Source organism: Botrytis cinerea, chromosome 1, assembly GCF_000143535.2.
Source record: "Botrytis cinerea B05.10 chromosome 1, complete sequence".
Classification (NCBI taxonomy): domain Eukaryota; kingdom Fungi; phylum Ascomycota; class Leotiomycetes; order Helotiales; family Sclerotiniaceae; genus Botrytis; species Botrytis cinerea.
In genome coordinates this window covers 519777-544652 of record NC_037310.1, presented here as the reverse complement: position 1 = coordinate 544652, position 24876 = coordinate 519777, and the positions used below count along the sequence as shown (strand labels likewise).

General features: G+C 39.9%; 8 protein-coding genes across 8 annotated transcripts; 1 reads left to right on the top strand and 7 right to left on the bottom strand.

Moving 5' to 3' along the window:
* Positions 1-85: 85 nt before the first annotated feature.
* On the bottom strand, positions 86-1851 carry BCIN_01g01370 (hypothetical protein). The gene has a single exon (XM_001555546.2). It carries the CDS (start codon positions 1810-1812, stop codon positions 247-249), a length of 1566 nt encoding a protein of 521 aa, XP_001555596.1. The 5' UTR covers positions 1813-1851; the 3' UTR covers positions 86-246.
* A 539-nt stretch (positions 1852-2390) lies between these two features.
* On the top strand, positions 2391-3430 carry BCIN_01g01360 (hypothetical protein). The gene is made up of 4 exons (XM_024690230.1): positions 2391-2525; positions 2576-2698; positions 2751-2826; positions 2886-3430. Exons 1-4 carry the CDS (start codon positions 2457-2459, stop codon positions 3317-3319), a joined length of 702 nt encoding a protein of 233 aa, XP_024545998.1. The 5' UTR covers positions 2391-2456; the 3' UTR covers positions 3320-3430.
* Positions 3431-5532: 2102 nt separating this feature from the next.
* On the bottom strand, positions 5533-7286 carry BCIN_01g01350 (hypothetical protein). The gene is made up of 3 exons (XM_024690229.1): positions 6664-7286; positions 6483-6613; positions 5533-6433 (listed from the first exon to the last, which is right to left on the bottom strand). Exons 1-3 carry the CDS (start codon positions 6962-6964, stop codon positions 5669-5671), a joined length of 1197 nt encoding a protein of 398 aa, XP_024545997.1. The 5' UTR covers positions 6965-7286; the 3' UTR covers positions 5533-5668.
* A 1098-nt stretch (positions 7287-8384) lies between these two features.
* BCIN_01g01340 (hypothetical protein) lies at positions 8385-10444 on the bottom strand. Its single transcript, XM_001555542.2, has 2 exons — positions 8958-10444; positions 8385-8889 (listed from the first exon to the last, which is right to left on the bottom strand). Exons 1-2 carry the CDS (start codon positions 10194-10196, stop codon positions 8572-8574), a joined length of 1557 nt encoding a protein of 518 aa, XP_001555592.1. The 5' UTR covers positions 10197-10444; the 3' UTR covers positions 8385-8571.
* Positions 10445-12189: 1745 nt separating this feature from the next.
* On the bottom strand, positions 12190-13570 carry BCIN_01g01330 (hypothetical protein). The gene is made up of 3 exons (XM_024690228.1): positions 13148-13570; positions 12620-13092; positions 12190-12553 (listed from the first exon to the last, which is right to left on the bottom strand). The coding sequence occupies exons 2-3, from the start codon at positions 12831-12833 to the stop codon at positions 12438-12440; spliced, it is 330 nt and encodes a 109-aa protein (XP_024545996.1). The 5' UTR covers positions 12834-13092; positions 13148-13570; the 3' UTR covers positions 12190-12437.
* Positions 13571-14296: 726 nt separating this feature from the next.
* BCIN_01g01320 (hypothetical protein) lies at positions 14297-16772 on the bottom strand. The gene is made up of 5 exons (XM_001555539.2): positions 16088-16772; positions 15774-16031; positions 15462-15710; positions 15106-15412; positions 14297-15041 (listed from the first exon to the last, which is right to left on the bottom strand). Exons 1-5 carry the CDS (start codon positions 16298-16300, stop codon positions 14461-14463), a joined length of 1608 nt encoding a protein of 535 aa, XP_001555589.1. The 5' UTR covers positions 16301-16772; the 3' UTR covers positions 14297-14460.
* Positions 16773-18300: 1528 nt separating this feature from the next.
* Positions 18301-19776, bottom strand: BCIN_01g01310 (hypothetical protein). Its single transcript, XM_024690227.1, has one exon. It carries the CDS (start codon positions 19003-19005, stop codon positions 18571-18573), a length of 435 nt encoding a protein of 144 aa, XP_024545995.1. The 5' UTR covers positions 19006-19776; the 3' UTR covers positions 18301-18570.
* A 3231-nt stretch (positions 19777-23007) lies between these two features.
* On the bottom strand, positions 23008-24442 carry BCIN_01g01300 (hypothetical protein). The gene is made up of 5 exons (XM_001555536.2): positions 24097-24442; positions 23682-24039; positions 23586-23632; positions 23210-23521; positions 23008-23153 (listed from the first exon to the last, which is right to left on the bottom strand). The coding sequence occupies exons 1-5, from the start codon at positions 24347-24349 to the stop codon at positions 23134-23136; spliced, it is 990 nt and encodes a 329-aa protein (XP_001555586.2). The 5' UTR covers positions 24350-24442; the 3' UTR covers positions 23008-23133.
* Between the last annotated feature and the right edge of the window lie 434 nt (positions 24443-24876).

The window sequence follows — 24876 nt, the reverse complement described above, 5'->3', positions numbered from 1 at the left end:
TGTAAATAATCTACATATTTACTAGAAAATGACATCCAGAATGAGGGAGGAAGGGCAACGACTGATTGACGCGATCGTTCAGTGTTGGTTCACGGATAAAGTAGCCTCAGTTCCATTATTTTTCCATGCATCGAAGAAGTTTAACTATTCATCTTCAATTGAATGATCATACTCATCAGGCCGTATTGATATCATGATCTGTAGTCGACTTTTGTTTACTGATATCCTCGAGACCAAATTCTATGTTCAAGGTTTCCTCATATCCACATGCTTCTCCAAAAAAAAAACGACCAAAAGCCCCAATAAAGAGAAAGCTAATCCGGCATACCAGACTGTACGCAGAGCATTGGCATACAGATTCAGTGTTTGATGTAGCGGTTGACCACTAAGTTCTTTGACATTGTTTGCATAGGCGTAGGCACCTTCATCAGCAAAAGCAGCTCTTACATCTGCGTCGGGGATGCTTTCCAGGGCCGCATTGATGCGACTGTTAAAAATTATCGAAGGGATACGGGCACCCCAAATGAATCCTAATGAGCGAATGAAAGAATATATACTTGTGGAGATAGCAGTATCACTCTCGGGAAGCACAGCTTGGATAGCAGGCAGCTGTGTCGTCAAAGGAAATCCGATACCGATTGCTGCAATAATTTGGAAAGATACCCAGGCAGCCTTAGTAGAAGTACTTGTCATAGTAGAAAACAAGCCGGTTGCGATTGCAAGAAGGGAGAAACCAACCGAGTGAAGAGGTTTGTACTTGCCAGTTTTTGTTAACAAAGCTCCAGCAATGCCAGCACTGTGAATCATAAATCCGTTGATGGGTAAAATATCGATACCGGACTTGAGAGGAGAGGTGCCGAGTTGTGACTGAAAATAGAGGGGTAGAACGAATATACACCACTCGAGGAGAATAGATATCATGAAATCCAGAAAGTATACTGTGGCTGAGGTTCTGTGAGCAAAGGGCCGCAGTGGCATCGTTGGCTCGATACAATAATCCTGCTGCACGAAGACAATCCAACCAAGGGCAATAGGAAGTATGGTACGCCAAGATGCCCACGGATAATTAACTCCTCCCTGTATCAGGCCTAACAGAATCGATGTTATTGATGCGATAAAAATGGCGTTGCCCAGATAATCGATGCGCGCTAGAGAGTGTCTCCAAGCAGGAGACTTCTTCCATGAGACGCGCAAAAATGGTACGATAATCGCCAGAGTAACAGCGCAAACCGGAAGCTTGATCCAGAAACCCCATTTCCAAGACGTTCTGCTTACAATTGCGCCACCAATTACTGGTCTTATCAGAGTACCTACAGCGCATGCACCCAGCACAATGCCCAGATATGTAGTGCGCTCTGGCAGAGGAATGAGATCACAAACAATCAAATCGATTGGCATTATCATGCCGCCAGCACCAACTCCCTGTACTAGTCTTACCGCTATAAACATTGCTGAACTGTTGGCGCCTCCTGTGATTCCACTTCCAAGGGCAAAAAGAGCGACCGAGAAGATCATTGGATGACGACGCCCGAAGATGTTGGATATCTGACCAAAGAATGGCTGAACGGCAGTGGTGGCAAATACATAGGCATTCCCAAACCAAATGTAGTTCTCTTGACCATCGAGGTTTTTCGTGATAGTGGGGATGGAGACAAAAATGATAGTCGCATCAGTTGAACTGACAAAACCGGCGAGACAAATGCCAAGGAAGATGAGCCAGAAACATACACCTTTTGGACTAATCGTTTCTTCTAGCTTTGTGGGTGATTGAGCCACTTCTGATTTGGTCATCAAGCTGCTTTGGACAGCCATCTCTTATCTTTGTTTAGGCATATTGCTAATGGCTCCTCCGGTTGTAAGTTGAATTGCGATGACGATTTAGAGATCTTTAGCTTCATCTTTTAATCAGGCGATTGATACTTTCACAGGTTGTGCAAAAATTCATCTTAGGTGTGATCAAGCTTTTGAGCTCACCGACAAGTATTTCTTGGCAGCAGTCCAATTAGGTTGCTTGGTGTTACACTATTCGCTCTATCTTACTAGATATTTTGGCAAAACTGCAAATAACTCACTGCATTTAATGCTGTAATATGATTTGCTCTTAGTCTAATTGCATGATTTACCTCACCTCCGTATACCTAGTTATATTTCTTGGGCAGGCGTTACGATTCTCCACAATATAGTTGCTTTGCCGCAGACCTACAGCTGTGCCTCATATTGATTCTTAGAATGATGTTATGTAATGCAATAGCCGAGCCACTTGCATCAAGTCGTGATGTGACATTTCCGGTTGCCTATTAGCCTGCAAACAAAACAAACAAAACTGTAACAGAAGCTAGATAAAAGAGCTCGAGCTATCAATTTTCAACTTTTTTATATTTTTCAGTCAAGGTTGTGAATTCAACCCATTTTTCAAATTCTTTTGCTTTCGTCTTAAATCCAAAAGAAAGCTCAATATGGCATCATCTATGTATACTGAGCCCCCCCTAGCGCCAATAAATACGCTGAGATTCAAGACTGGCAAGGTAATAAAATCCATTTCTCTTGATGTGCAGCTTCTGACTGGTTTGATCAGACAGATTCATTCACGATTGAAACTTCTCATATGGCACTAAGCCATAAATCGTTCATCCGCAGCTTTAACAGCATATATCAACAAGCCCCACGCATTCAATCCCGTGTCGATAAGAAAGATTTTGTAGGTTAATGCATTGCGTAAGTTGACTGTCGATCAACATCACCACTACGAGGATACTGAATTCTTCCCTGCTATTGAAAAAGCAGCTGGTCACAAGGGCTTGATGGACGGTGCTGTAGATCAGCATGGTAAGTTACATGTCCAGTCTGCTCGAAAAAAGAAGAAGAATTATCTAATAAGGTTGCAGCCGCTTTCCACGACGGCTTAGAACGTTTCAAGAGTTATCTACAAGAAAAAAGGCCAAGCTTCTTATCCGAAGAGCTCATCCAAATTATGGATTCTTTCTCTGAGCCATTGTACAGCCATCTAAAGGAAGAGCCTCAGATCATAGCCGATCTCTCTCAGTACAACACTCCCGAAACACCTATCGACATCTTGGCCATAGCCGCTGAAGCCGGCAAGAAACAAGTCAATATATCCTTCCTTTTCAATGTACTTCCCATCTTCTTCTTGAATATGGAAAGTACTGAGATTGAAAACGGATTGTGGCATACATCTTTTCCTCCTGTCAACAAACCGATCAAATTGCTCATGATTAAAGGCGCTCCCATGTGGCAGCATTGTCTATGGCGTTTTGCAAGTTGTACCCCTGATGGTGAGTATAGAAATTTGGCATTCTGAATCGTCTGATGATCCGCCATCAGACATGGTTATTGAGGAAGCTGGCCTGGGTTGTTAAATTCCTTTTCACAGGAATGAATTACATCAATTCTGCGTTTGCCTGAAGCTCCATTGTTTGTTGCTATAATAATAATAAGACTTCACATTGAAGCTTAATTCTCCTTTGTTTTACTGTGTGGCGATAGTTTTTCGTACCAGATACACGTGTGCAAATATGCATGTTTTTTATAGTTTTTTTATTTTATTTTAGAAATACTCCTTATGTCGAACAATTGACGTGTTGATTTGTAGTTGAAATGCAAGTTCCAACCAAAATTACGTGTTAGAATCTTGATTTGATGCTGATATTTGTTGGTTCTCTTTTGGACAGAAATGTAATTTTTCATGTCCAGATGTTTGGCCTGCGTTCCGGGCGCAGTATCAAAATCAAAATTCGAAATAATCCGAGCCAACACGAATCTCAGTTAACACATCTCGAGCCATTTGCTTAGACATATACATGCACCTGTCCCAAATGGCTTCAAGGAACTTTCTATAGCAAGTAAAATGAATCATGAGAACCTGAGATCGTCAGATCAATTATTCATCTGGTATACAAATTTTTAGGTGCGGATCATGATTTTGATTTGGATCTCCCAGAAGTGAACGTGAAAACTAATACGCATCTTAACGATATTATTACCCATTACTGTGAGCCGTCTGGTTAGACTTGGACAGTTTCCGTAGAGACCAAGTCGTGCGAAAGCATTGTATTGCTTTTTTTGTGCCTTAGACATGCCTGTTTGCTGAAAATTTCTGGTCTGTAAATTATCACGATCACTAAGACTCAGAAGAAAATTTCGAATTAGAATCTACTTGCATGAATGGATCGAGCTAACCTATCAGAATGATCAAATAGCCCGCTTATTACGTATAAACTATCAGGAAACTCTCGTCTTCTAGTTGCGGCTTTCTAGTAACCATGATTGGCATCGGATTGTTCCACATCATCATGTGCAAGCTGGAGTATGAAAATTCCATCTGATTGCCGTTTTTCTCCATCATACCAACCTTTTGATTGGGTCCAGGTTGTTGGCACATTATTCTTGGTTTCCATCACTATAGGTTTGACATTTGATGAGTGAAAAGACGATATAGTAGATTGTCTGCCATCGATATTGGTTTATGTGCAATTCCTTTGGAGCATAATTTGTGCTTCCTTCCCCATGTGATGATCCGGCTCCAATTTAAATCGCATATCGTATTTCGACGGTCATAAGTTTGAGGAAATATGTTTTTGCCCGTCTTATTAACTCTGGAACTCCCATACATCTTCGACAGATAGAATGAGGACGGGAACCAGTCATCACTTGACTCATCTTTTATTTGTTAAATTCTATCTATTCTTTGATCGATCTTGATGATTGATTAGGGCTGGATGCTGTTCCAATGACGTTTTGAAATTGAACAAGTTAAGGTTATCAAAATGAAACGGTATCAAGAAAAGAAGGAAGGCGCGGACTACAACAAACAACCGAACCTAAGAAGAGCGATGGCAATCGTAGCTTTTAGTTCTTTTCCTTTTTATGCATCTTTTCTATCACTCAATGATCAATACCAAGAGAACAAAATGTAAGAATATCCTTGTACTTCGGGTATGTCACTTGAGGGAAAACTGGTGGTTCTTCTTGAGGATGAAACGGTTATTTGACACATGCTTTCTGGAGTGTATGCTCCATTTTATCCGTGATGAGGTTGTTCTTGAATTCGAACATTTATTCATGATTTAGTGATTCATATCTATATCTAGACATCGTATGTAAGATTGTAGAGCCTTATATGATATTGATGATTATGATGATTATTATCATTTCCATCCTATGGGACCTTCCGAAGGGGATTTGGACATGCTAAGCTAGAAATTTACATACAAGAAAACACTCGAAAGCAGATCGTGGGAATCAGGAGGGCCTGATGAGTGACTATAGTTATAGAGGAGATGCAACCTGGAATAGTCCCTAAATAATGTCTACACAGAGAGCTCTGACTTATTTTAGCGCCCAAACAGAGTTGTTTCAACAGCTTAACAGTATTTATTTGAAAGAATTTAGGAACAAATGACAGGAAAGAAACGGCCGCTAGCCCATGGGGCCACTAAGGCTCAAAAAGCTAGCTCTATGAGAAACGAAACGTTTTGTGGCAACTAGCCAAATTATCTGATGTCTTTAGACCTTTAGTCGACATGTGAGACGGAATCAAGAGTCTTTAATTTATGTTTGGTACCTCTTCAATATAAGATCTTACATGTCAGCAACACATAAAATGCAATTTTTTACTCTACTCTTAGTAGCACAAAGAGTCAGTATCTGACTAAAGAATTATGCCAGCTGCTCTGAATTTCTCAAAAGCCTCCAGCCAACCCTGAATGGGGTCACTTTCCTCCTCAAAACCTGACGCTCTCAGCCTGTCCGGGCTCAGTTGTCGATCGAATTCCAACCACCAACCGACACTATCGAGCTGCCTATTCCCCACACCAACTCCAGCGCTGACTGCCTTCGGTTTTCCATTGTCTTCAAAGAGTGACCTGTATTTATCTATGTACTCACTTGGTTTGAGTTGACATTCTTTAGCAGGACCGACACCCTGAAGACCAAACCACCCAGTGATCTTTGGCCACAGCTCACGAAACGTAGTCGGACTACCATGATCAACTGCATTCAGGATCCTTCCGCCACACCTATCAGAATTGAGAGAAGCATGAATTGAGATGCGGCCTAAACTCTGTGTCGAGACAGGCGTGAACAATGCATTGTACCCGCCCTCAGATCCGGGAAAGGCAACTTGAACCTTACCATAATCGGCTGGCTCACGTATATTATGATTGTATGAGTATAACGAAAGATATTGAGCCCAGTGTAAGGCGAGTGAGAAATTGGACCCGATTGGACTGAACCCAACAACAGCATCCGGACATATTTCAGACCACTTCCAACACCGATCTTTGCTTGCCTCTGTAAGAACACGTCTGTATCCTGGGTATGCGACTGTTTTGGCGTAGTCAGAAGACAAGTTATCTGCCATGCTTTCCTCGAGTGGTGCTGTGAAGCTACCGTTTGGGATGTAGATGCCGTAGCCCTGTGTACAGATCAGAAATGAAGTTTGAGTGGTGGAAGAGGTGACATGCCCTTGTTCCACCCATATATACAAAAGACTCCAGATTTTGACAGAGGCTGTTGACGGCTTCGGCAACCCGTAGCATCATAGCAGAGTTTGTTTCGGCTTCCTTGATATAGTCCTCGTTGATTGGGACGAAGACTGTTAGAAGTGAGAAGACTTTACCAACAAAAGAAGTCCATTTCACGTACCAGTATAGAAAACGTGCGTGATACTACCCACATCTTTCACACAATCCTTGAGCTGCATTGCTAAATCTTCCGATGTCCCCTCCAACAAATTGATTCCTGTCACGACCTGTAGCTCTGGCATCTGTGGGGACCCTTCTGGCCAGTGTGTATCAATTGCAGAAATTGGACGATTTGCTACTGCAGTAATCATTGAGAAAACGCCGGGTTGAGGGTAGCTCGAGAGAAGTTCATTGACGATTCCCCAACCGATGAGACCAGTCGCACCAAAGATGAGTGCATTTTTCTTAGGAGATGATGACATTGCAGAATTGAAGCACAAGAACAAAAATTGGCATGAGAATATAATCAACCGTTCGTAATGTTATGAGTTTGCCCATTTATACCTGTCAAGGGATAATAGAATCGTTGATTGGAATTGTGGTTGCCGTTGTCAGGCAATGGCAGCGATTTAGTTTCACCCACGAAGATCATGACTCATTCTGATTCATTCTGGCTCGTATCTCTAAACTCAAAGAATAAACACGGCCATCAAACAAATAGACACACTGCGGGATGCATCGCAAGTAGGTCCAACACAAGTAAGAATGTGGCAAGACTTTATAAAACTCCCAACTGCACCAATCTTGTTTGAATAATAAGAATTCCATGCGATTATATTACAAATGCAAAAATGATATGTCCCTCCAGAACTTGGTCCAAGCTTGCTGAATACTAAGCCTTCTGTCGTATTAGTGGTATGATTTTATTAAGCACCACACCTCACCAATTCTGAATTCAACTGTGAGCTCCTGGATTCGACTCTTATTTCAGCTGTAAATTCTTGCGAACTCCTAAGCGAACATGGTCTAAATGTATTATCTTTTCTATAGTATATGTCTTTCACAAACTCTATTATATTCCTCTACAGCTTTGTCCTACAACTCACTTCATATTCCTTGGACATACTTATAGTTATTAACTATAAACTTTAACTGTAATTGATTGAGTACACTTTTCTCTTCTCTCTTTTTATTTGACAGTTATCCTATAATATCTTTGGCAGTCCAATTGCCTTTTCAATTAGCCTTTTCAGCAATGGTGTTGCCTGTAACAATATTTACACACCCTCTAGGCATGTAACTAACTCATTCTATTTCTAGGCGCTGCTTCAGAACCCGTGCATGATCAATTCCTGAGGTATGGCCCTTGACCGGGGCCTTCAACGTAGTCTACTGAGATCAGCTTGTTTGATTCAATGTGTAAGATGCGTTTCTAACGAGCGAAGTCTTTGATAATGGACTGACCCGAGCCCTTACACATATGAGTATTCGATGCAATCCTGGCGCCCCAAAACCAGTCTCTGAAAAGGTAATCCAGCAATCCTACGCACAGAATCCTGATATTGTTGACTTTTAACTGCGAACTATTGAATCGAGAGTCAAAATCAAATGAGAATATCAGTTCATCAAACAAGACACAAAGAAAGAACAAATGATGTATCCATTGCGATGTACGTGAATATACCTGTATAAATGTCTATTATATAGTAATATGATTTAGTATATCTATCATAGACCTTTATAGATACTTCGTTTATTGGTACTTCGCTAGCTTCTACTTTAGCTTCTACTTTAACTTTTACTTACATTCAATAACTCTAGAGACGGTAATGTCATCGAGGCCTTTTAAATTGAGAAAGACAAAAATCGATTAGTCATTTCGATATCTATTTTGATTTATATTGAAATTGGATTTTACATTCTATAGCTACCTAAGTTTCTCTCAATAATACATTTATGTGAGAAGATAAAAGTTCTAGAAGCCAACTTCGAAGTATAGCTAAGCGTTGAAAATAATTAGATTGAAATGAAATTATTAATGAAATATATCCCAGAAAAGAAAACAACACGACCTGACACCTTGTAGGATTTACTGGCATGAGAACCCCTCGTTCGCAGTAGTATTTCCAACACCATCGTGTGTTTGCTTAAGCGGATATGGACAGAGAGTACGCTTTACAGCCGTATTGGAAGGGAAGGTAGCGTTCATAGTATCTGGGATAGTACCGTTCTCTACCCAAGCGCGCATGGTATCAAAAGTGTCGGATGGGTAAGCACCGCTTCCACCAAGGCAGTGACCGAGACCTGGAGACATAAACAATCTATAATAATCGTGTACTGTTGGGTCGAGCGCGGTGACGGAATCGTAGTAGCTCATGGTTGAGTTGGGAGTGATAATACCATCAGCCTGTATCATTGTCAGTTTTTTTAAGGTTCATGAAACATTGAAGGCTGAGAATTTTAATCATAACTGACCAGTCCGTGGTAACTGAGAAGCTTTCCTCCACGATCACGGAATTCCGAAAGATCTGGATCATTAGTATCTATGATAGAGGACCACTCATTTACGGAAGCATGGTAAAGATGGTCAAATTCCTTGCGCGTTAGGTTCGAGACGTCGGCGTTGTCGTCTTTGCGAACAAACTTTGCTATCCATGGGGTTAGAAGAGATATTGGATCTGCCGTACAAGTTCCGTTATCTGAACATGTCGTAAGAGCAAGTGATCCTCCTGCAGAGGTATCGGTGGTTGATAAAGCAGTACCTATCTTTGAACCAAACCAAAGAGAACTGTTGTCTGACTTTTTAGGACCATCCCACATAGCCTGGGTAAGATAGGCAGCTCCAGAAGAAATGGTGAAATTTTTACCGGTTTCAGTGCAGTTAATGGTGGTGCCGATTAAAGTTGTTGGATCAAAATCGCAGGAATCAGGATCTGCGATGATTCCATCGACAAGGCCGTCATTACCATCACAAGCTGTAATGGCTGCTTTTGTAATCGCTTGCATCTCGCACATGCGGGGGTAGATATTCATGGTATTCATTACGACTGCAGCCCATAAATCTGCCACAAACATCTTACTCCAATTGATGGCTGGCGCAGAAGCTACGATTCCGTCAAAAGCCTCAGGAAATCTTTGGGCAAGCATCATGCCTTGACGGCCGCCTTGAGAGCAGCCCGTCCAGTACGAATAAACCGGAGGTGTACCATAATAACTATTCGTGAGGTTCTTCCCAATGATTGAAAGGTCGTTGAGAGATGTTGACGCAAGGTTTTGCATAAGATAACGATTAGGGTTTCCCGGACTTAGAAGACCCCAAGAGGCGTCATCAGCAGTTCCAAGACCAGCATCAGTAGACAAAGATACATAGCCTTCGCCCATTGCTGCTGCCATGCCCGCTGAGGACACGTAGTTCAGGCCAGCCTGCCAGCCGTTGCCTCCAATGGCTTGCATTCGACCGTTCCATTCTGTAGATGGCAAGTAGACTTGTACATTGACTGTATCATTAGTACCGGGATGAGTATAAGCTACAGAAACATTGCAAAAGCTGGCTGCTTGAATATCGACAGCTCCATGATTCAAATATAGACCCATCCCGATAGAGCGAGTGTAATTAGTGACTTGGTTGGCCTCAAAAGATAAGATCTCGGCCCCAAAGACATTTGGTGCAGGTAGAGACGAGCATGCTAGTGCTGCGGAAGAATTGAACGACATGGTAGCGTGAGTAGAGGCTTGCAGTGCTCCTTATAAATGAGAAGAAATGGATGCAGGTACAAATATCTCATTGCAACGAGGAGCAAGAAAATAAATAGAAATTCGGAAAAAGCCAATGTCAAGTAGATTTTTGTAGCTCATGAAAACGCATATAAAAAACGTAATTACCAAGAGACCTAGTTCCTTATGATAGGGGAATATTGTGGTCAAAAACCGACCGTTACTCGATACGAGTATTCGGTAGATCCTGAAAACCACAAATTATCGGGTCTACATCGGGTCGAACACTGAATACGCGTATTCCAACTATACCGTGCGGCACTGCCACTCCTTTTTATATCACGATCCTCCGACCTTTAGTCTGTTTTTACACTGATAATCAGTGGAAATTTTCTTGGCTTACCGTCACCACATTATCTTGCAACTTGAAAAGTACTCAAGCGATCGTTTCAAATTATTATTACTCACAAAATGTTCAATCTCAGTACAAACCATATCTACCGTTGCCCTTGTTTTCAATTCTCCACATCAATTGACTAGTACTGTCCCCGCTCCGCTTCTCGATAATATCTTCAACCCTTTTCTTCCGAAAATCAGTAACACCTTGTTCATCAAGCTGTTAGGATGTTTGCAGCGCTGCGGAAACCCTGTGGTGGCAGAATCCGCGATTGACGAAGTGGCCGCTTTGTCAGCCCCAGAAAATATTCAATATTTTTATAATATATTGAAAAAAGCGTTTTTAAAGTATTTATTAGGAGGCTTTTTCTTTCATAAATAATTAGAAATTTTTACTTCAAAGGGACTTCATGAAATTCTTGAATTCTAGTTTAAGATAATCAATACTTTATTTATATTGAATTCGATTAATAATTGGATTGAATATAAATATATAAATTAAAACTAAATAAATAATACATATAAACAATACATTCTATATAATATAATACAATAATAAAGCTTTTAATTGAAAAATAAATTGAAAATAAAATAAATAATCCCTTTTAAGCTTTCGATTAATACCTCCCCCTCTTCTTCTAACTCTTTCCCTTCTTCTAACTCTTATATTCATTCCTCTTCTCCTTTTAATTCTTATACTCGCTTCCTTTTTATCTATCTTTTCTAAAACTCTAATATTCATCGATTCTGAAATCTTTAAGACTTTTCAAAATTATTATTTCTTTTTTTCTATTAAAAGTCAATACTAAATGAATCTCATTCTATATTAATTCTATTTATTATTAATAAATTAATTATATTATTATTAACAAATTGAATATATTATAAATATAATATATATATAAAAATTTGTATAGGGATTTATATTGAATTTCTTTTCATTGAAATTATTAACTTTGCCACCACAGGGAAAGTTCCGATTGGATTCGCTACCCCTTTTTCAAAAGATCAAATGTACTCCCATGTACTAGTTCAAACACAGGAGGATCATTTCGAATGAGATCGAGGTGTGAGGTCGTTGCGATATTGATTAAGCTTATAAGAGTAGGATCTGATAGGATATTAGCGTGAACGTTTACGGCTATAATAATACTAATAATATATTTATATATTGTCTTAGAACTTAAGGTTTTGTAGTTAAAAATACAACTGTAATAGTAAATAACCCTAACTATTCTTCAGAGCTTTTTAAATACTCACTATTATTAACAATATTGTATTATAGGGAGACAACACTATATAGATAACATGAAAAGTAATTGATATCACTACTTCAAACTCGATAGAACTTGACTTTTTTTTTAAATGCTTCAAACTCGATTGATGTATAAAAGTTCTATTGTACGAATGTGTCATTCAGCTACTGTGTGTAGACACTGAGCGAGGAGGACTAGCCTTCACATGTAAAGATTGCTTTTTCCTATACATAGCTAGCTTTTTGAACAGAATATAACATTGACAAATTAGCACCTACATCATAGGCGCTACATCACTTCTATTTATCTCAAACCAATAGTATATATATTCAAAAGAATAATGAGTTGATAGGTAAAATGAACGAATGTAATTGCTATAAAGCGTAACTGCTAGCGAGTGTGACTTGTAATACGACCGAAAACAACCACTGAACACTCGAAAAATTCTTGAAATCTCTGACAATACCTCCAGAAATGAATGACATATTTCGACACACAAAGATAAGATGTTCTAGTGAAGCTCCCAACAGGTCTAGGAGACTGTCGGTATGACATGACGAGTCTTCTATATCCAAAACACGCCAGAAGCTTAACAGCCAACTACCTTCATCGACCATCTGCCCTGCAAAGAAATACATTGATTAAGGCGGTCTGTACCATAGTGGCTGGTTACTCCGGCACAGCCTTTAGCTGCATAAGTAGTCACTATCAAAAAAAGTCAGTCAACGATTACATGATGCTGGTAATAATGTAAAGTTATCAATTACTTACGAGTGCAGCCTCGTGGCATATTCTTCAACACCAATGCATGATCGGAATCATAGAAAGTATAACAGTCACCAGAGTTATAATTTCTGGTTGGTCCTCCAGAATCACCGCAGGTTGTTGTTGAGTGTTTCACAATATCAATGACCTGAGTTGCAGAAGATGTGCTGAAAAGAGCACAGAGAGCTATGGCGACAGTGTTGATGTTTGTGAGGAGCATTTTGACAGTTTTTTTTGGTTCTTCGAAGTGAGTTTTTGTTTCTCTAAGCTGTGTAGGAGGTGATTATAATGATTTGTGAATAACTTTATGGAAAAGATATATTGGAATTAATCAAGCATTTATACTTCAAACTTGGGCATAGCTTTGATGAGCTGACATGTATAGCGCAACATATTTCCTCATTTGGATTGATCAAAGGAAGACACATTAAATTTGATCAACATAAAATGAATACCCAAGCAGCTCAATTATATCAAAACTTTCCAATGATGAGCCAAGTCAAACAGCTACAGATAAGATATGCATCAACTTACAGGGTCTTCAGGTGCTACAAGTTCTTGAATCACCCTTTTCAAGATTGATGAAGCGCTTCACCAAGCTCAGCTTTAATATTTTAGGCAATTCTTAGACGTCATCCAGCTTTTCGAATCAGCCATCCTGCCAAAGAAACCGGAGATCGATAAGCAAAAATCCTATTTGGAAGATATGTTGACGATGATGAGGGCGATGTGCCGCTGCAGACAAGGAAAATATGATGACGTGGAAGCATTAATCTTCAAAGCAGCTGAGCATAACGTACCGTTTGAAACATAATCAATTGGCTGAATCATAAGGGCATCTTGGAAGGTTTTTTACGTATATAGCAGGAAACTCAAGTATGAAAATCCAAAGGAAAGTCGGCGAAGATTGGGGATATAGGTACTTGTGATATTTTTCTCCCTTTTGATCTTGCTTGCTGACTGTAGCCATAGTCGCTTGCCGCTTTTTAGCCGCTTCTCCAACGTCTTGATTAATTGACCTGGATTGCTAGTTGTTAGTTCTACATAAATGACCCTCATTGCAGTATTATGAAACATAATGAAGTTCTACGGAATTGATCGACAGAGCTGAAAATGCTGGTATTATTTTACGTACTCACCAAAATGCCTTGCATTAGTGCTGACAGATCATCTACACTTTTATTAGACTCTCAGTGTATCATGCTTATTGTTTCACAATACTACATCTCAGATTGGAGAGATTGTTTCCTGAAAATTGACAGAATGTTCATCTTCATAGCCACTACTAAGCAATCTTCATTCTATGTAAGATTCAATATAAACTTCGTTGAATCTGAGACAAAGCGTTGGAGCGAAACTTTCGATATTAAGCAGATTGCTGAACTCGACGTAGAATATTTTCAAATAAGGTGGACTTTCATCTTTGTATCTTGAGATGGAGACTCTCCTTATAAACATTTACCTAGTAAATGTGTACAAGATCTTTATACATTAGGTAACATAACATGCCCGAGACGACGCGACAACACAAGAAAGAAGATATCCCGGCATTGCCAGTATCCCGATACTAATCAGGGCCGGTTTGATTTCATGAGCAATGAAGTAGTGGAGCTCTGATAGGTAGAGCTCCAGGAAAAGAAATTGAAATATGCTCATATCCAGATATCTTCAAAGATTACCAATTAAGAATGATACGTGCTCTATATTTCGTTTCTATGTTCTATCTAATTTCTATATTCTATAGTGATGCTCTTGACTACTACTTGGGAGGCAAGACATGAATTACGAATCCCACCCATTTCTAATTACAAGGTATATTACTCTTTTAATCTTGTACCAACACCACCTTAGTCGTTATCCGTAACACTAATGACAGTCGACTTGAATTTCCTTGCAGAAATCTTTCGGTTGAAAAGAATGTCGGTTTCGCGGTAAGAGCGATTTTTGAGCTCGGGAAGGAAGAAGTAGGCCATGACCCAGCAGACAACAGCGGTGCTACCCCAAACAAATCCGCACTTTCCTGCAAGATTCCATCCGGTTGAGTTAAGCATTTGTGAGGCAAGATAAATCATAGGAATTTCTGCAACGTAGTAGGCAGCACGACCAACACCGGTGCTCAAAGCACGAAGGCGGACAGAGGATGTTTCGGCAATAATGCTGTACGAAATTGGACCGAGAGTTCCGGCGAAGACGAACGAAATAATTATTCCCAAGCATGCTTGAGCGTAGTTGGTCTGGCTATTCTGTGGAATGGAGGCGCAGATACCAAGAATGAAGAGGAGAGTGACGTTGGTTGCTGTACCCCAAAGGTAGATTGTTCGACGACCGAATCTGGCGGTGAGAGGCCACGAAAATACATTGGCAACCAATTGAAGGCATGAGTTAATCAAATTAAGTTTGAAAGAAAAGTCTGGGGAGATTCCGGCTTCTGAACACATTATTAAAATTAGCCAATCACGATTTCATGTTTCAAAGAGAAGAGGTTCACTTACGCTCGAAGAAAAAGGTAGCTTGATTCGCAATAAGATTTCCAGCAAAATTTTGTGATGCGTACATCAAGCAAGTGATAGTTGTTCGTCTCAAATCAGTACCTCTGAAGAGGTCAAGAAGAGTTGGGTCTCCTCCTAATTTCTTTTCAATCTCAACGGTGCGCTCCATCATGGCAATTTGACCTTCAGCATAACCTTCAGATTTATTACCAAGACGCGTAATGGATCGAAGAGCTTCTTCCTTGCGACCTCGTCGTATCAACCACCAAGGCGATTCTGGGGCGAAGAAGATAAGGATCAAGAGTGGAGTCTATACGAATGAGCCTTTACATCTTTAGAGTCTGGAACGAAATACTTACGGGGAAAAGCCATTGCAAAGCAAGAGGCGCCCTCCAGGCCCATGAACTATTCTTTTTGTTGTAACCATATGTGGCAGCAGCGACAATTATACTGCCAATAGACCAAGACATTTGAAGAGTAGCAGTACATGCACCTCGAAGTGAGAGAGGAACGACTTCACTTGCATACGCTGGAGCATTTGCGATAAAAAATCCCCAAGGAACACCTTCGAATGCTTGACCGATTGTAAGTACGGCGAGAGAATCGGCCTAGATTGTAGTCATCATTAGCCATTGAGTATTACAGACATCGAGAAGAAACACGCTACTTACGAAGAAAGAGATGAAAATTGTGGCATTCATCATGATCAAGCCAATAATTGTAGTCCAACGGTATCCAAGACGGTTGGTAACAGGGCCAGCCAAGAAGACACCAACGAAGGCACCGCATTGACCTGCCTGAAAGAGTGCACTTTGCCATTTTGTTTCTACGGCGAATGATCCATCAGATTGTTGGACACCGTAAGTCTTTTGGAAAAACCCTAGTGCAACAAAATTGCCATTCAAGAACATGTCGAACGATTCCATCACCTAGGTTGGATTAGAAGAGATTCTGCGAGGTATTGCTATAATCGTTGGGGACTCACAATGGTGAAACAAAAGGTAAATGCCCAAAAGCAAGCCATGGGATGTTGTTTGGCAGCCTCCCACATGCCCATCTCGTGCTCTCGAGTTTCCCCCTCGAAAGCATCGTTCATAACATCCTTATCAGCTAGCACTTCAGCATGTTCGTGGTTGTGGGCCTTCAAGCTTTCAATATCGGCCTTCTCGCCGTGCACATCCGCTCCAGTCGTCGCCATCTTGAATGATGTTCTGTAATGTTGTTTCGTCTCTGCAGAGTATCTTGCCAAAGCTCAACGAGATGAACGGAAGCTCGGAAGCTCGGAAGCTTCAATTCAGGTGCGGAAAGAGCACGGTAGAGCTTTCCTATCTTGTATCAACAATGGCTGTTGACAGGATCAATTGAGTATTGTCACAGAGAGGATGAAAAGGTACCTGGGTACATTGGGGGCATCGGGACATTATATCCTGTTGATCTTTGCATGTCCGGAAAGATGCTTATTGGTGGTAAAATCGCTTCAGCATGGGACTACTCTACCTTCCGGGTCCGCCCCGCCCCCAGGAGCTTCTCTATTTTTGTACATGAGGCTTCGACGGTGATGCAAGCCAGAGCCAATTGGAAAGAATTGAGTTTGCGTGAAGTTCCATGCGCGCGAATTGAAATTGGTTGATTGTTGGAAGAAGCTATCCCTCGTTGAGAATTTGCCCCCCGCACCCCGTACTGTCAAATTAGGTTTCCCCAACGGCGCTAACCTGTTGTGTAAAACTTCCCCGCGCTCCACCCCGGGGCTCCACCATCGTAACTCCGCTTTCTTTCCTCAGTCACTCTCGCCGTTCCGTTCCATTCTCGCGCCTTGCAAACAATACTCAATGCGGTGTGCTCGAGATGCTGCAAGAAATGATTGGAAAGTTGAGGCGCAAAACGGGCGATTTGCACAGGGAATTCTCACAAACGCGCGTGTGGACATACGTGGACAGCGTCACTTCCTCTCCAACACGAAGAGTCTTTGCCTCGTGCGGAGAAGCAACCGACGATCAAAAGGGCTTGCCACCGATCGGAAACATGGAGAAAAGGCGTGCAAAATCATTCCACCTTGCGGGTTCTTTTATGGATCTCCAATCAATCGAGCGGGGACGCCAGCGGAGGACAACCACATGACCCTTTAAGTTGTTGTTGTGGCCGGAGCATGGAGAGAAGAGATACGCTATGAGCTATAAGGTGTAAGCGTCGGAGTCCGAACCGGCAAATAAATGGGGCTCGCAATTGAACAGCTGTAATGCGCAGGTTTCAAAGGTCTTTGAAGCTAAGCTTTTTTAACGCGTACTCTAACGGGAAGGTGTAAAGCTTTTTTCAACGATGCAGACAAACGTTCACGCCATGATGGGCTCTTGGCCATCCAAGTCCTGGATACGAGTACGAGATATGAGGGCAATTCAATAGTCGCGATGCATGATACGATGCGTGTGAGAGAGATGCACATGTGTCCTGGGCAATGAGTAAGGCACTTACTTGATCAAAATCCGAGTTTATGATAAGAGGTAGCCAGCTCACTGGGAGTTGGCTTGCTCGACAAGGGCTCACCTCGCTCACCACGATAAGATACCTGGACTCTATTGAGCGTTAGTTCCGCTCCACCTAAAATCTGGGACAACGCTCCGCATATCACTCGTGTCTCGTGTGGGTACGAATGTAACCCCGGAGAACATTACCTTTGGGGGATAGTGGGGGGCGGGGAATATGAGTGTGCCAGGCAATCCCGCTTACCTCGGCTCCACGGTTGTAGCCCGACGCCACTGGCATACCACTGGCATACTTCAATTACAGATGTGACGCATCGTGGAGTAGGTAGAAATCGATAAGCGTGTGCAGATTGCCTTGATCTTGGTTTCCGCTCCACTTGGAGAGCCGAGATCTGGGAAATGGCAATTTTGTTCGTTAAACCAGCGGTCAACACCCAACACTAATTTAGGTGTATTACTCGCAACCAACCATTTCTCTTGGAAACTTGGGCGGATTCAAATCTGCTCCATGTAGAATAACAATCCCTTCACGACGTGAAGCTCAACCTTCAAATATACAGATCGTCAAGTGGAACTTCCTGTTGATTATATACCTTTCCAAGTAACAGCTTGCAAGTAGCAGCTTCCACTTTCGATTTCTAATCCTGCATATGCTGTTACATTGATAGTCACCCCTCTCCATAACAGAAAAGATGGATATTAACATAAGAGAAAGAAGTGGATCAATCTGGTCGATTATTAAGATTAAACATCACTATGAAGAGACGTGAGCCGTTCTCAAAACTAGTGAACTCAACATTCTGACCCCTACCTTTACCAATACGCGGCTCAAAAGAAAATCTGGCCTCAATCTGCTTCTCTCCTAGGGTGATGCATGAAGGGGCGTCGGAGTCAATATTTTTGAGCGACTTAAAATTCTAGGAACTGACCGAAAACTTCGAGACTATTACAACATTTGTAAAGATAGCACTATCCTCTAAATTGATAGTTATTCATCTTTCACAGCAATATTAGTCAACTTCATGGCTATCTCTAGAAACTCGGATTCGAAGACTATTTGAGGCGCACTCGATGAAACTTTTCCAGCATGCATCGTTCCCACATTCGCAAGAACACCTACAGCGCAATCGAGTTCCTCATTCCACCAAAGAGATCCGGTGAATCCGAGTACGCTTCCATTATGTCCAAGCCAATTTTTGTGTGTAGTGGGATGTTCAAATCTGAAGATTCCATGGCCAATTTCTGTTGATTTTCTAGCCGGCTGCCACATTGTGAGAAGATGCAATGATGAGGGACTAAGCAACTTTCCATCCCGAAGAGAAATTGCAAACTTGAGAAGGGCACAAGTTGAGGAGATCATTCCACCGGCTGCCCATTCTACTGATAGGTTTGACTCAGTTGCGTTGATGAGATCTTGTCTCATTCATATATACTCGGAAAACGCTGGGCAGACTCCTGCTGTGTTGCGAAATGTGTCTGTAGAATAATGATATCTATGTGGTATATTCTTCTTTCGTAGTCCCACCTCTTCGAACCCTTCCAGAAATGTATCCATTAAATTCAAAGGATCGAGTATTCTTCGACGGATCTCGCTCTCTGCTGAGTGACTGGTAATTTTTTTCAATTATCAACCCCAAAAGAGTGTGATTTGTGTTGGAATAAGAGAAACGACCAGTTTCAAGCTTAGATGGTCTTCTAACATACTTCAATGCATCTTTCTTGCCCCAGATTGTTTTGGGATCCAGTTTTTTACCCCTTGCTTCCATGATCCAGTTTGGATCCTCTCCCCAACTTTCGACACCCGCGGCCAATTGTTGCATCGTTCGCATTACCAATGCCATCTAAATCATTCTGGTCCAAATGTTCACTGATTTTGTCTGACACATTGAGTTGACTTTCGTCGATGAGTTGGAGGATGATAACCGCCACGAATACTTTGGTGATACTCCCGATTCCAAATATAGTCGAGTCATTGATCAGGGTGGTCTTTTCTAGGGCCGCAAAACCAGCAGAATCCCGCCATATAATAATGCCTTTAGACGTAGCTATCGCAGCGGAGACACCTGGAACACCAGCATTGATGCCATTTTGCAATATCGACTTTAAACTCTCTGACAATACCCTTTCTTCGTCGCCATCTTGTCTCCATATTTAACTCTGTGACTCAAATTTGTTAAGCTCAGGATTTGTGACGCGGATTATTTTGTGATCATTGAGAACAAAGAGCAGGTGTCAAATTACATAGCAAGCATGACCCCGCATTATGTAAGCAGTAAGCTGTAAGCTGTAAGTAGAGCTCATCAGTAATGACTGGTGAACTAATGAACCTTAATAAAAGCTCATTCAAATCGTTTTTTCAATTTATTAACAAAGTAATTTATTGATTAATAATTTAACCTAAGTTTTGTAAATCTACAAAATATAAAGTAACAAATATAACAAATGTTATTAAATGTTGATAAAAGTTATATTATAGATTTGATAAAGCTTATTAACAAGATTATTATATAAATTTTCAAAATTTATAAATTCATATTTTATAGCTTTTTATATCAGGGAGCGATCATTTGATTGAATATATATAGTAGATTCACTATTTCAGAAGTATTTAGAATACTTTATACTTTTATAAATTAATAAGAAAGTGAATTATTTTTGATATTGTATTTGAAATACAAAAATATCTTATTTTAAAATTCTTCTTCGTATAAATCTGAGTGAGGATAATTATGTTTTGAATTTAACTTTGATGATGAATTCAATTACAATTATTATATTTCTAGTATTCTATGTTTATAGAATTCCTATATTTATAAAATTGCTAGCTCTTTTTTGATTGACACATACTGAATAGATTCATACAAAACGGAAATGAATATCAAGAAACAATCACCTGATTAAATATATATAATAGATCTACTATTTCAAAAGTATCTAAAATACTCTACGCTTTTATAAATCAATAAGAAAGTGAATCACTTCTAATATTATATTTTAAATATAAGAATATCTTATTCTGAAATTCTTATTTGTATAAATTTGAATAAGAATAATTGTATTTTGTGTTTTGAATTCAATTTCGATGATTAATTTAATTACAATTATTGTATTTTTAATATTCTATATTTATAGAATTCTTATATTTATGAAATTGCTAATTACTTTTTGATTAATATATATTGAATAGATTTATACAAAACAAAAGTGAGTATTAAAAAGCGATTATCTGATTGAGTATATATAATAGATTTACTATTTCAAAAGTATTTAGAATACTTCATGCTTTTATGAATTAATAGGAAAGTGAATTACTCCTGACATTTTATAACTTAATATCAATATTCAACAAATCACTTTATTTTTTTTATTTAATTTGAATATCAATATAAATTATTGAATAACATTTACATTTGATAAATGTTTATTTAAATCTATATTGTTAACAAATATAACTTTATATTATTTAAAAAATCGATTCGAATGGGTTTCTAAGTTGTTGATGTATAAATAATTTGTAAGGCTAGCGAATAATAATGAAATAAGTATCAAATTATAAGATAGCTCTTGGTATTTCATTGTGACATTTATACATCTACAAATATCTTTTATCTCACGACTAACAGCTAATAATCGCAATGAATGAATTTCGTATTAATTTTCCAAAACCCATACTCAAGCTATTATTATATTAATAAGTAGCCAATCAGATAACTTACTCAAATACTTAATTATTATAAGTAATTCAAAATACCTATTTATATTTACAAGTTTTTATAGATATCTATAGATTTACAATATATATATATATATATATTTTACATTCAAAAATCAATGAAATTATTTCTGAAACTGAAATTAATAGTTGGTGATTTTTTATTATAATGAGATAAAATCCTAAACGAATAAAGCTTACCTATGAAACACTATCAATACTACATACACTCTATTTAATCAATTTATAAAAATGAAATATTAATACTCATAGCCACTCATTGATTAATACCTAGGTAGATATAGCTTTTTTTTCATCCCCCAAGCCACCTACCTAGATATGCCCACAGGTATCCATATCCAGCCGTACTACCCAAGCCACCCATTGCGACCACTGCTGACAGCTTCGTAGCAAAAATGATAGGCCGATAGATATATATATATATATATATATATACGGTAGGCTCTATCCTCAAGACTCAAACTAGTGATGGAGAAGATCGCCAACATGGAATATGTGCTGGAGAACTGAGTGATATCCAATAGACCGGATTATTTGGAGTTACTCGTCGTCGTCACGGAGATTTATCCGCTAGTGTTGGACTGAAAGTGATGAAGGGGAAAAAGGCAGACTTGAGAAACCCCCAAATCTATACTGTAGTCTTCCCACACGTTGCTTTCTTCATGAATCTTGCAAAGCAGACTGTGCAATATTAATCTCTTCGCGTCTTTCTTGGATTTTCGCTTGGGTCTTCACTTTGCCCGTTCGCCTGTCATGGTTGTGCTTGAAGCCTGGTATAACTTCGAACGGAGTGACCACGGCAAGAGTTTCATCATCGTCATGTATACTTTTTTGTCTCTACCAATTGTCCAATCGCCAATATGAGCCCCAGTAGTTGGTTTTTATTTTTTTTATTTTTAGGGCGGCGGTTTGCGAAGAGCGTCTGGTGGTCAGAATCCACAATGGTTTAGCACAGAGTTTGCGGGGATAGGGGATGATGAAGTATGACCTGCCAGAGGTAGTGGGATTCCCAATCACCAACTTATAAATGCGAGTTGGAATTTCTTGAGATTCTTGAAATTTTGTCAACGATTGGACTACTTTTGACGTTCGTGGGTTCCCCATGAAGTAGGTATTGGCGCGTCAATCAAGTCCACAGATCGAAGATGATGAATGGTTTCGACGGGGATAGATGAGATATCTGGCCATTGAGGGGGGGTGACGACTTAAACATTCAGGAATTTGGTTTTACTGACTTTAATAAAGGATCAAATATCAAACAACTTGAGTGAATTACTGCTTTTCTTTTTCATTTATTTCTTTGGCATCTTATACCATCATAATTGAATCAAGAATGTATGACCAAACATTCTAGATCCTCATACACCTCAACCTAGAATTTAATACTCCTATCAATATGTGAAAACAGAGCGATTCTTTGAAGAAAAAAAAAAAAAAAAAAAAAAAAAAAAAAAAAAGATACTCAAAACCTTTGGCAAATGATTCTATCTATATCTCCCCAAGTGAAGGAATGTCAGTTCATTTTGCAAATAAATCCAACTATCGAGGAAATAATCGTTAAAAAGACTGCCAGATCAACCCCAAGCGGCGATTATGACACTAGAAACAAATCTGGAAAGATAGTAATCGCGCAGAGGAATCGACTCTACTACAAGAGGTAACCTACACTGCACAATTCAAAATTTCAATTCTTAGGGCCATAGAAATGACAATATGATATTCGATAGATATCTGAAAGAATACTTAATGACCTAATTGTTGAAGACCATGTCACTACACTTCCCCCTCGTTGTGGCCTTCCAGAATCCTTCTAATCATTCAAAAAACAGTTTGACCTCCTAACAATCAATCAGTATATCTTCCACGGATGTCCCATCATGACCATAAAACTTACCATCAACAACCAAATCAGCTCCAGTAATATAACTTCCGGCTCCACTACACAAAAGCACCAAAGCTCCACTTAATTCTTCAACATTCCCCATCCTACCGATCGGATTTCTGGAAGTCCAAATATTCCTTGCTTCTTCTAATCCATCACCTTCATTGAGAATAGTATCCATATAACCAGGAGAAATAGTATTCGTACGGATACCATATCGAGACCACTCAGCTGCAAGACATGATTTCATATGAAGTAAAGAAGATTTGGAGACATTGTAGGCAATTTGAGGTTGAGGATAGTTAACGGTATGGCCAGATATAGCTAGAAATAGTTGTCAGCGTACACTCAATTGTTAGTTGACCATTTTGGACTTCTGAAGACGAACATGCAATGAACACAATTGCACCCCCGGTTCCTTGATCAACCATTTTTCTAGATTCAAAATTAGTATTACTGATTCAGAGCCAGCAAAGAAACATACTTGGCAACAGCTTGTGCACATAGAAATGCCCCGGTGGTATTAATCTCCAAAGTGCGTCTCCACTCCTCAACACTTATCTCGAGTGCATGCACACATCCCACAACACCTGCATAACAGCACAATATATCAATACTTCCTAAGGTCGAGGCTGTCTCATGGGTAGCTTGATTCAAAGTTTCCACGTTTGTGACATCAACTTGTTTTAATAGGATCTTGGCACTAGGAAAATCTGCCCTCAGGGCGGATATGCCAGGGTGATCTTCTTTTGGATTGATATCATAAAGGGCTAATCCACTGAGGCCGTGTTCGAGAAGGGCACGAGCTCCTTGTAAAGCTAGGGTGCCTGCTCCTCCTGTGACTAGGTTGGATCATTATCAGTGCTGTCTATGATGATTTGGGGGGGGGGGGGCAATACAGATTGCATTTCCTTTAACGGCAAATCTATTGATAGCAGGATTCAAGCTTGATGACTTTTGTTCATTATCAATTGGGGGAGGTGTTGAATTGCTCAAGCCTTTTGCTAGCTGCATCTGAGGTAATTTCCGATTGACCAGGGCATTTCTATCATATTTGTCGTCTCCCATGGTGTAAATTGTGCAGAAGATGAAAAGAGCTTCGAGTCGTGGATAGACCGAGATATTTGCAAGAAGGCTTGTGTTGTAAAACATATGTGATCGGATACGCGGATAGCCTTTAGGATGGTTAAGGATTTGCGGGGTAGTGGAGTTTGCAGGCTTTAACAGCAAGCTGCAAGTATGACCAGGGGTGTAGATATCGGAACACAAAAAAGGTCATCGACGATAGATCATGGATGTAGCTTGGGCAGATATCATTGTAGCGTGCTACTTGATGCTTTCCAAGAAAGTGTAAAATAGAAAGGAATCAATGTGAGAAGAATCCCGGCGCCCAACATGAAATGTCGAAGAATATCCAGAAGCACAATTCAGAGAGCAAAAGTAAATTTCTTGGGATGGAAAATACTATTGGATAGAATATACACAACCTTGCCACATATCTACTCTTTTCTACATAAGTAGATAGATTTCGCATAAACCTCTTGAACAAGCAAGCAAACAGATGCTCCCTTTCCCATTGATTACCACATTTCCTGGATAGTTGATTCATACTTGGATGAATGGTGTGGCCACGGGGGAGCTGGTACTTTGGGGAAATATGGGAGATCCAGAGATCCAGA

Coding starts and splice junctions, on each gene's coding strand:
- BCIN_01g01330 (XM_024690228.1), bottom strand. CDS start 12,833: ATGCTCCTCACAAACATCAACACTGTCGCCATAGCTCTCTGTGCTCTT. Junction 12,554..12,619: donor TATGCCACGAGGCTGCACTC/GTAAGTAATTGA, acceptor TTTTTTTGATAG/TGACTACTTATGCAGCTAAA.
- BCIN_01g01370 (XM_001555546.2), bottom strand. CDS start 1,812: ATGGCTGTCCAAAGCAGCTTGATGACCAAATCAGAAGTGGCTCAATCA.
- BCIN_01g01300 (XM_001555536.2), bottom strand. CDS start 24,349: ATGTTTTACAACACAAGCCTTCTTGCAAATATCTCGGTCTATCCACGA. Junction 23,633..23,681: donor TGTGCACAAGCTGTTGCCAA/GTATGTTTCTTT, acceptor TTTTGAATCTAG/AAAAATGGTTGATCAAGGAA. Junction 23,154..23,209: donor AGCTGATTTGGTTGTTGATG/GTAAGTTTTATG, acceptor ATTGATTGTTAG/GAGGTCAAACTGTTTTTTGA.
- BCIN_01g01310 (XM_024690227.1), bottom strand. CDS start 19,005: ATGAGACAAGATCTCATCAACGCAACTGAGTCAAACCTATCAGTAGAA.
- BCIN_01g01320 (XM_001555539.2), bottom strand. CDS start 16,300: ATGGCGACGACTGGAGCGGATGTGCACGGCGAGAAGGCCGATATTGAA. Junction 16,032..16,087: donor TTACCTTTTGTTTCACCATT/GTGAGTCCCCAA, acceptor AATCCAACCTAG/GTGATGGAATCGTTCGACAT. Junction 15,413..15,461: donor CTTTGCAATGGCTTTTCCCC/GTAAGTATTTCG, acceptor TCATTCGTATAG/ACTCCACTCTTGATCCTTAT.
- BCIN_01g01340 (XM_001555542.2), bottom strand. CDS start 10,196: ATGTCGTTCAATTCTTCCGCAGCACTAGCATGCTCGTCTCTACCTGCA. Junction 8,890..8,957: donor TTCTCAGTTACCACGGACTG/GTCAGTTATGAT, acceptor ACAATGATACAG/GCTGATGGTATTATCACTCC.
- BCIN_01g01350 (XM_024690229.1), bottom strand. CDS start 6,964: ATGTCATCATCTCCTAAGAAAAATGCACTCATCTTTGGTGCGACTGGT. Junction 6,614..6,663: donor CACGCACGTTTTCTATACTG/GTACGTGAAATG, acceptor CACTTCTAACAG/TCTTCGTCCCAATCAACGAG. Junction 6,434..6,482: donor TATATATGGGTGGAACAAGG/GCATGTCACCTC, acceptor ATCTGTACACAG/GGCTACGGCATCTACATCCC.
- BCIN_01g01360 (XM_024690230.1), top strand. CDS start 2,457: ATGGCATCATCTATGTATACTGAGCCCCCCCTAGCGCCAATAAATACG. Junction 2,526..2,575: donor TGAGATTCAAGACTGGCAAG/GTAATAAAATCC, acceptor TGGTTTGATCAG/ACAGATTCATTCACGATTGA. Junction 2,699..2,750: donor GTGTCGATAAGAAAGATTTT/GTAGGTTAATGC, acceptor CACCACTACGAG/GATACTGAATTCTTCCCTGC.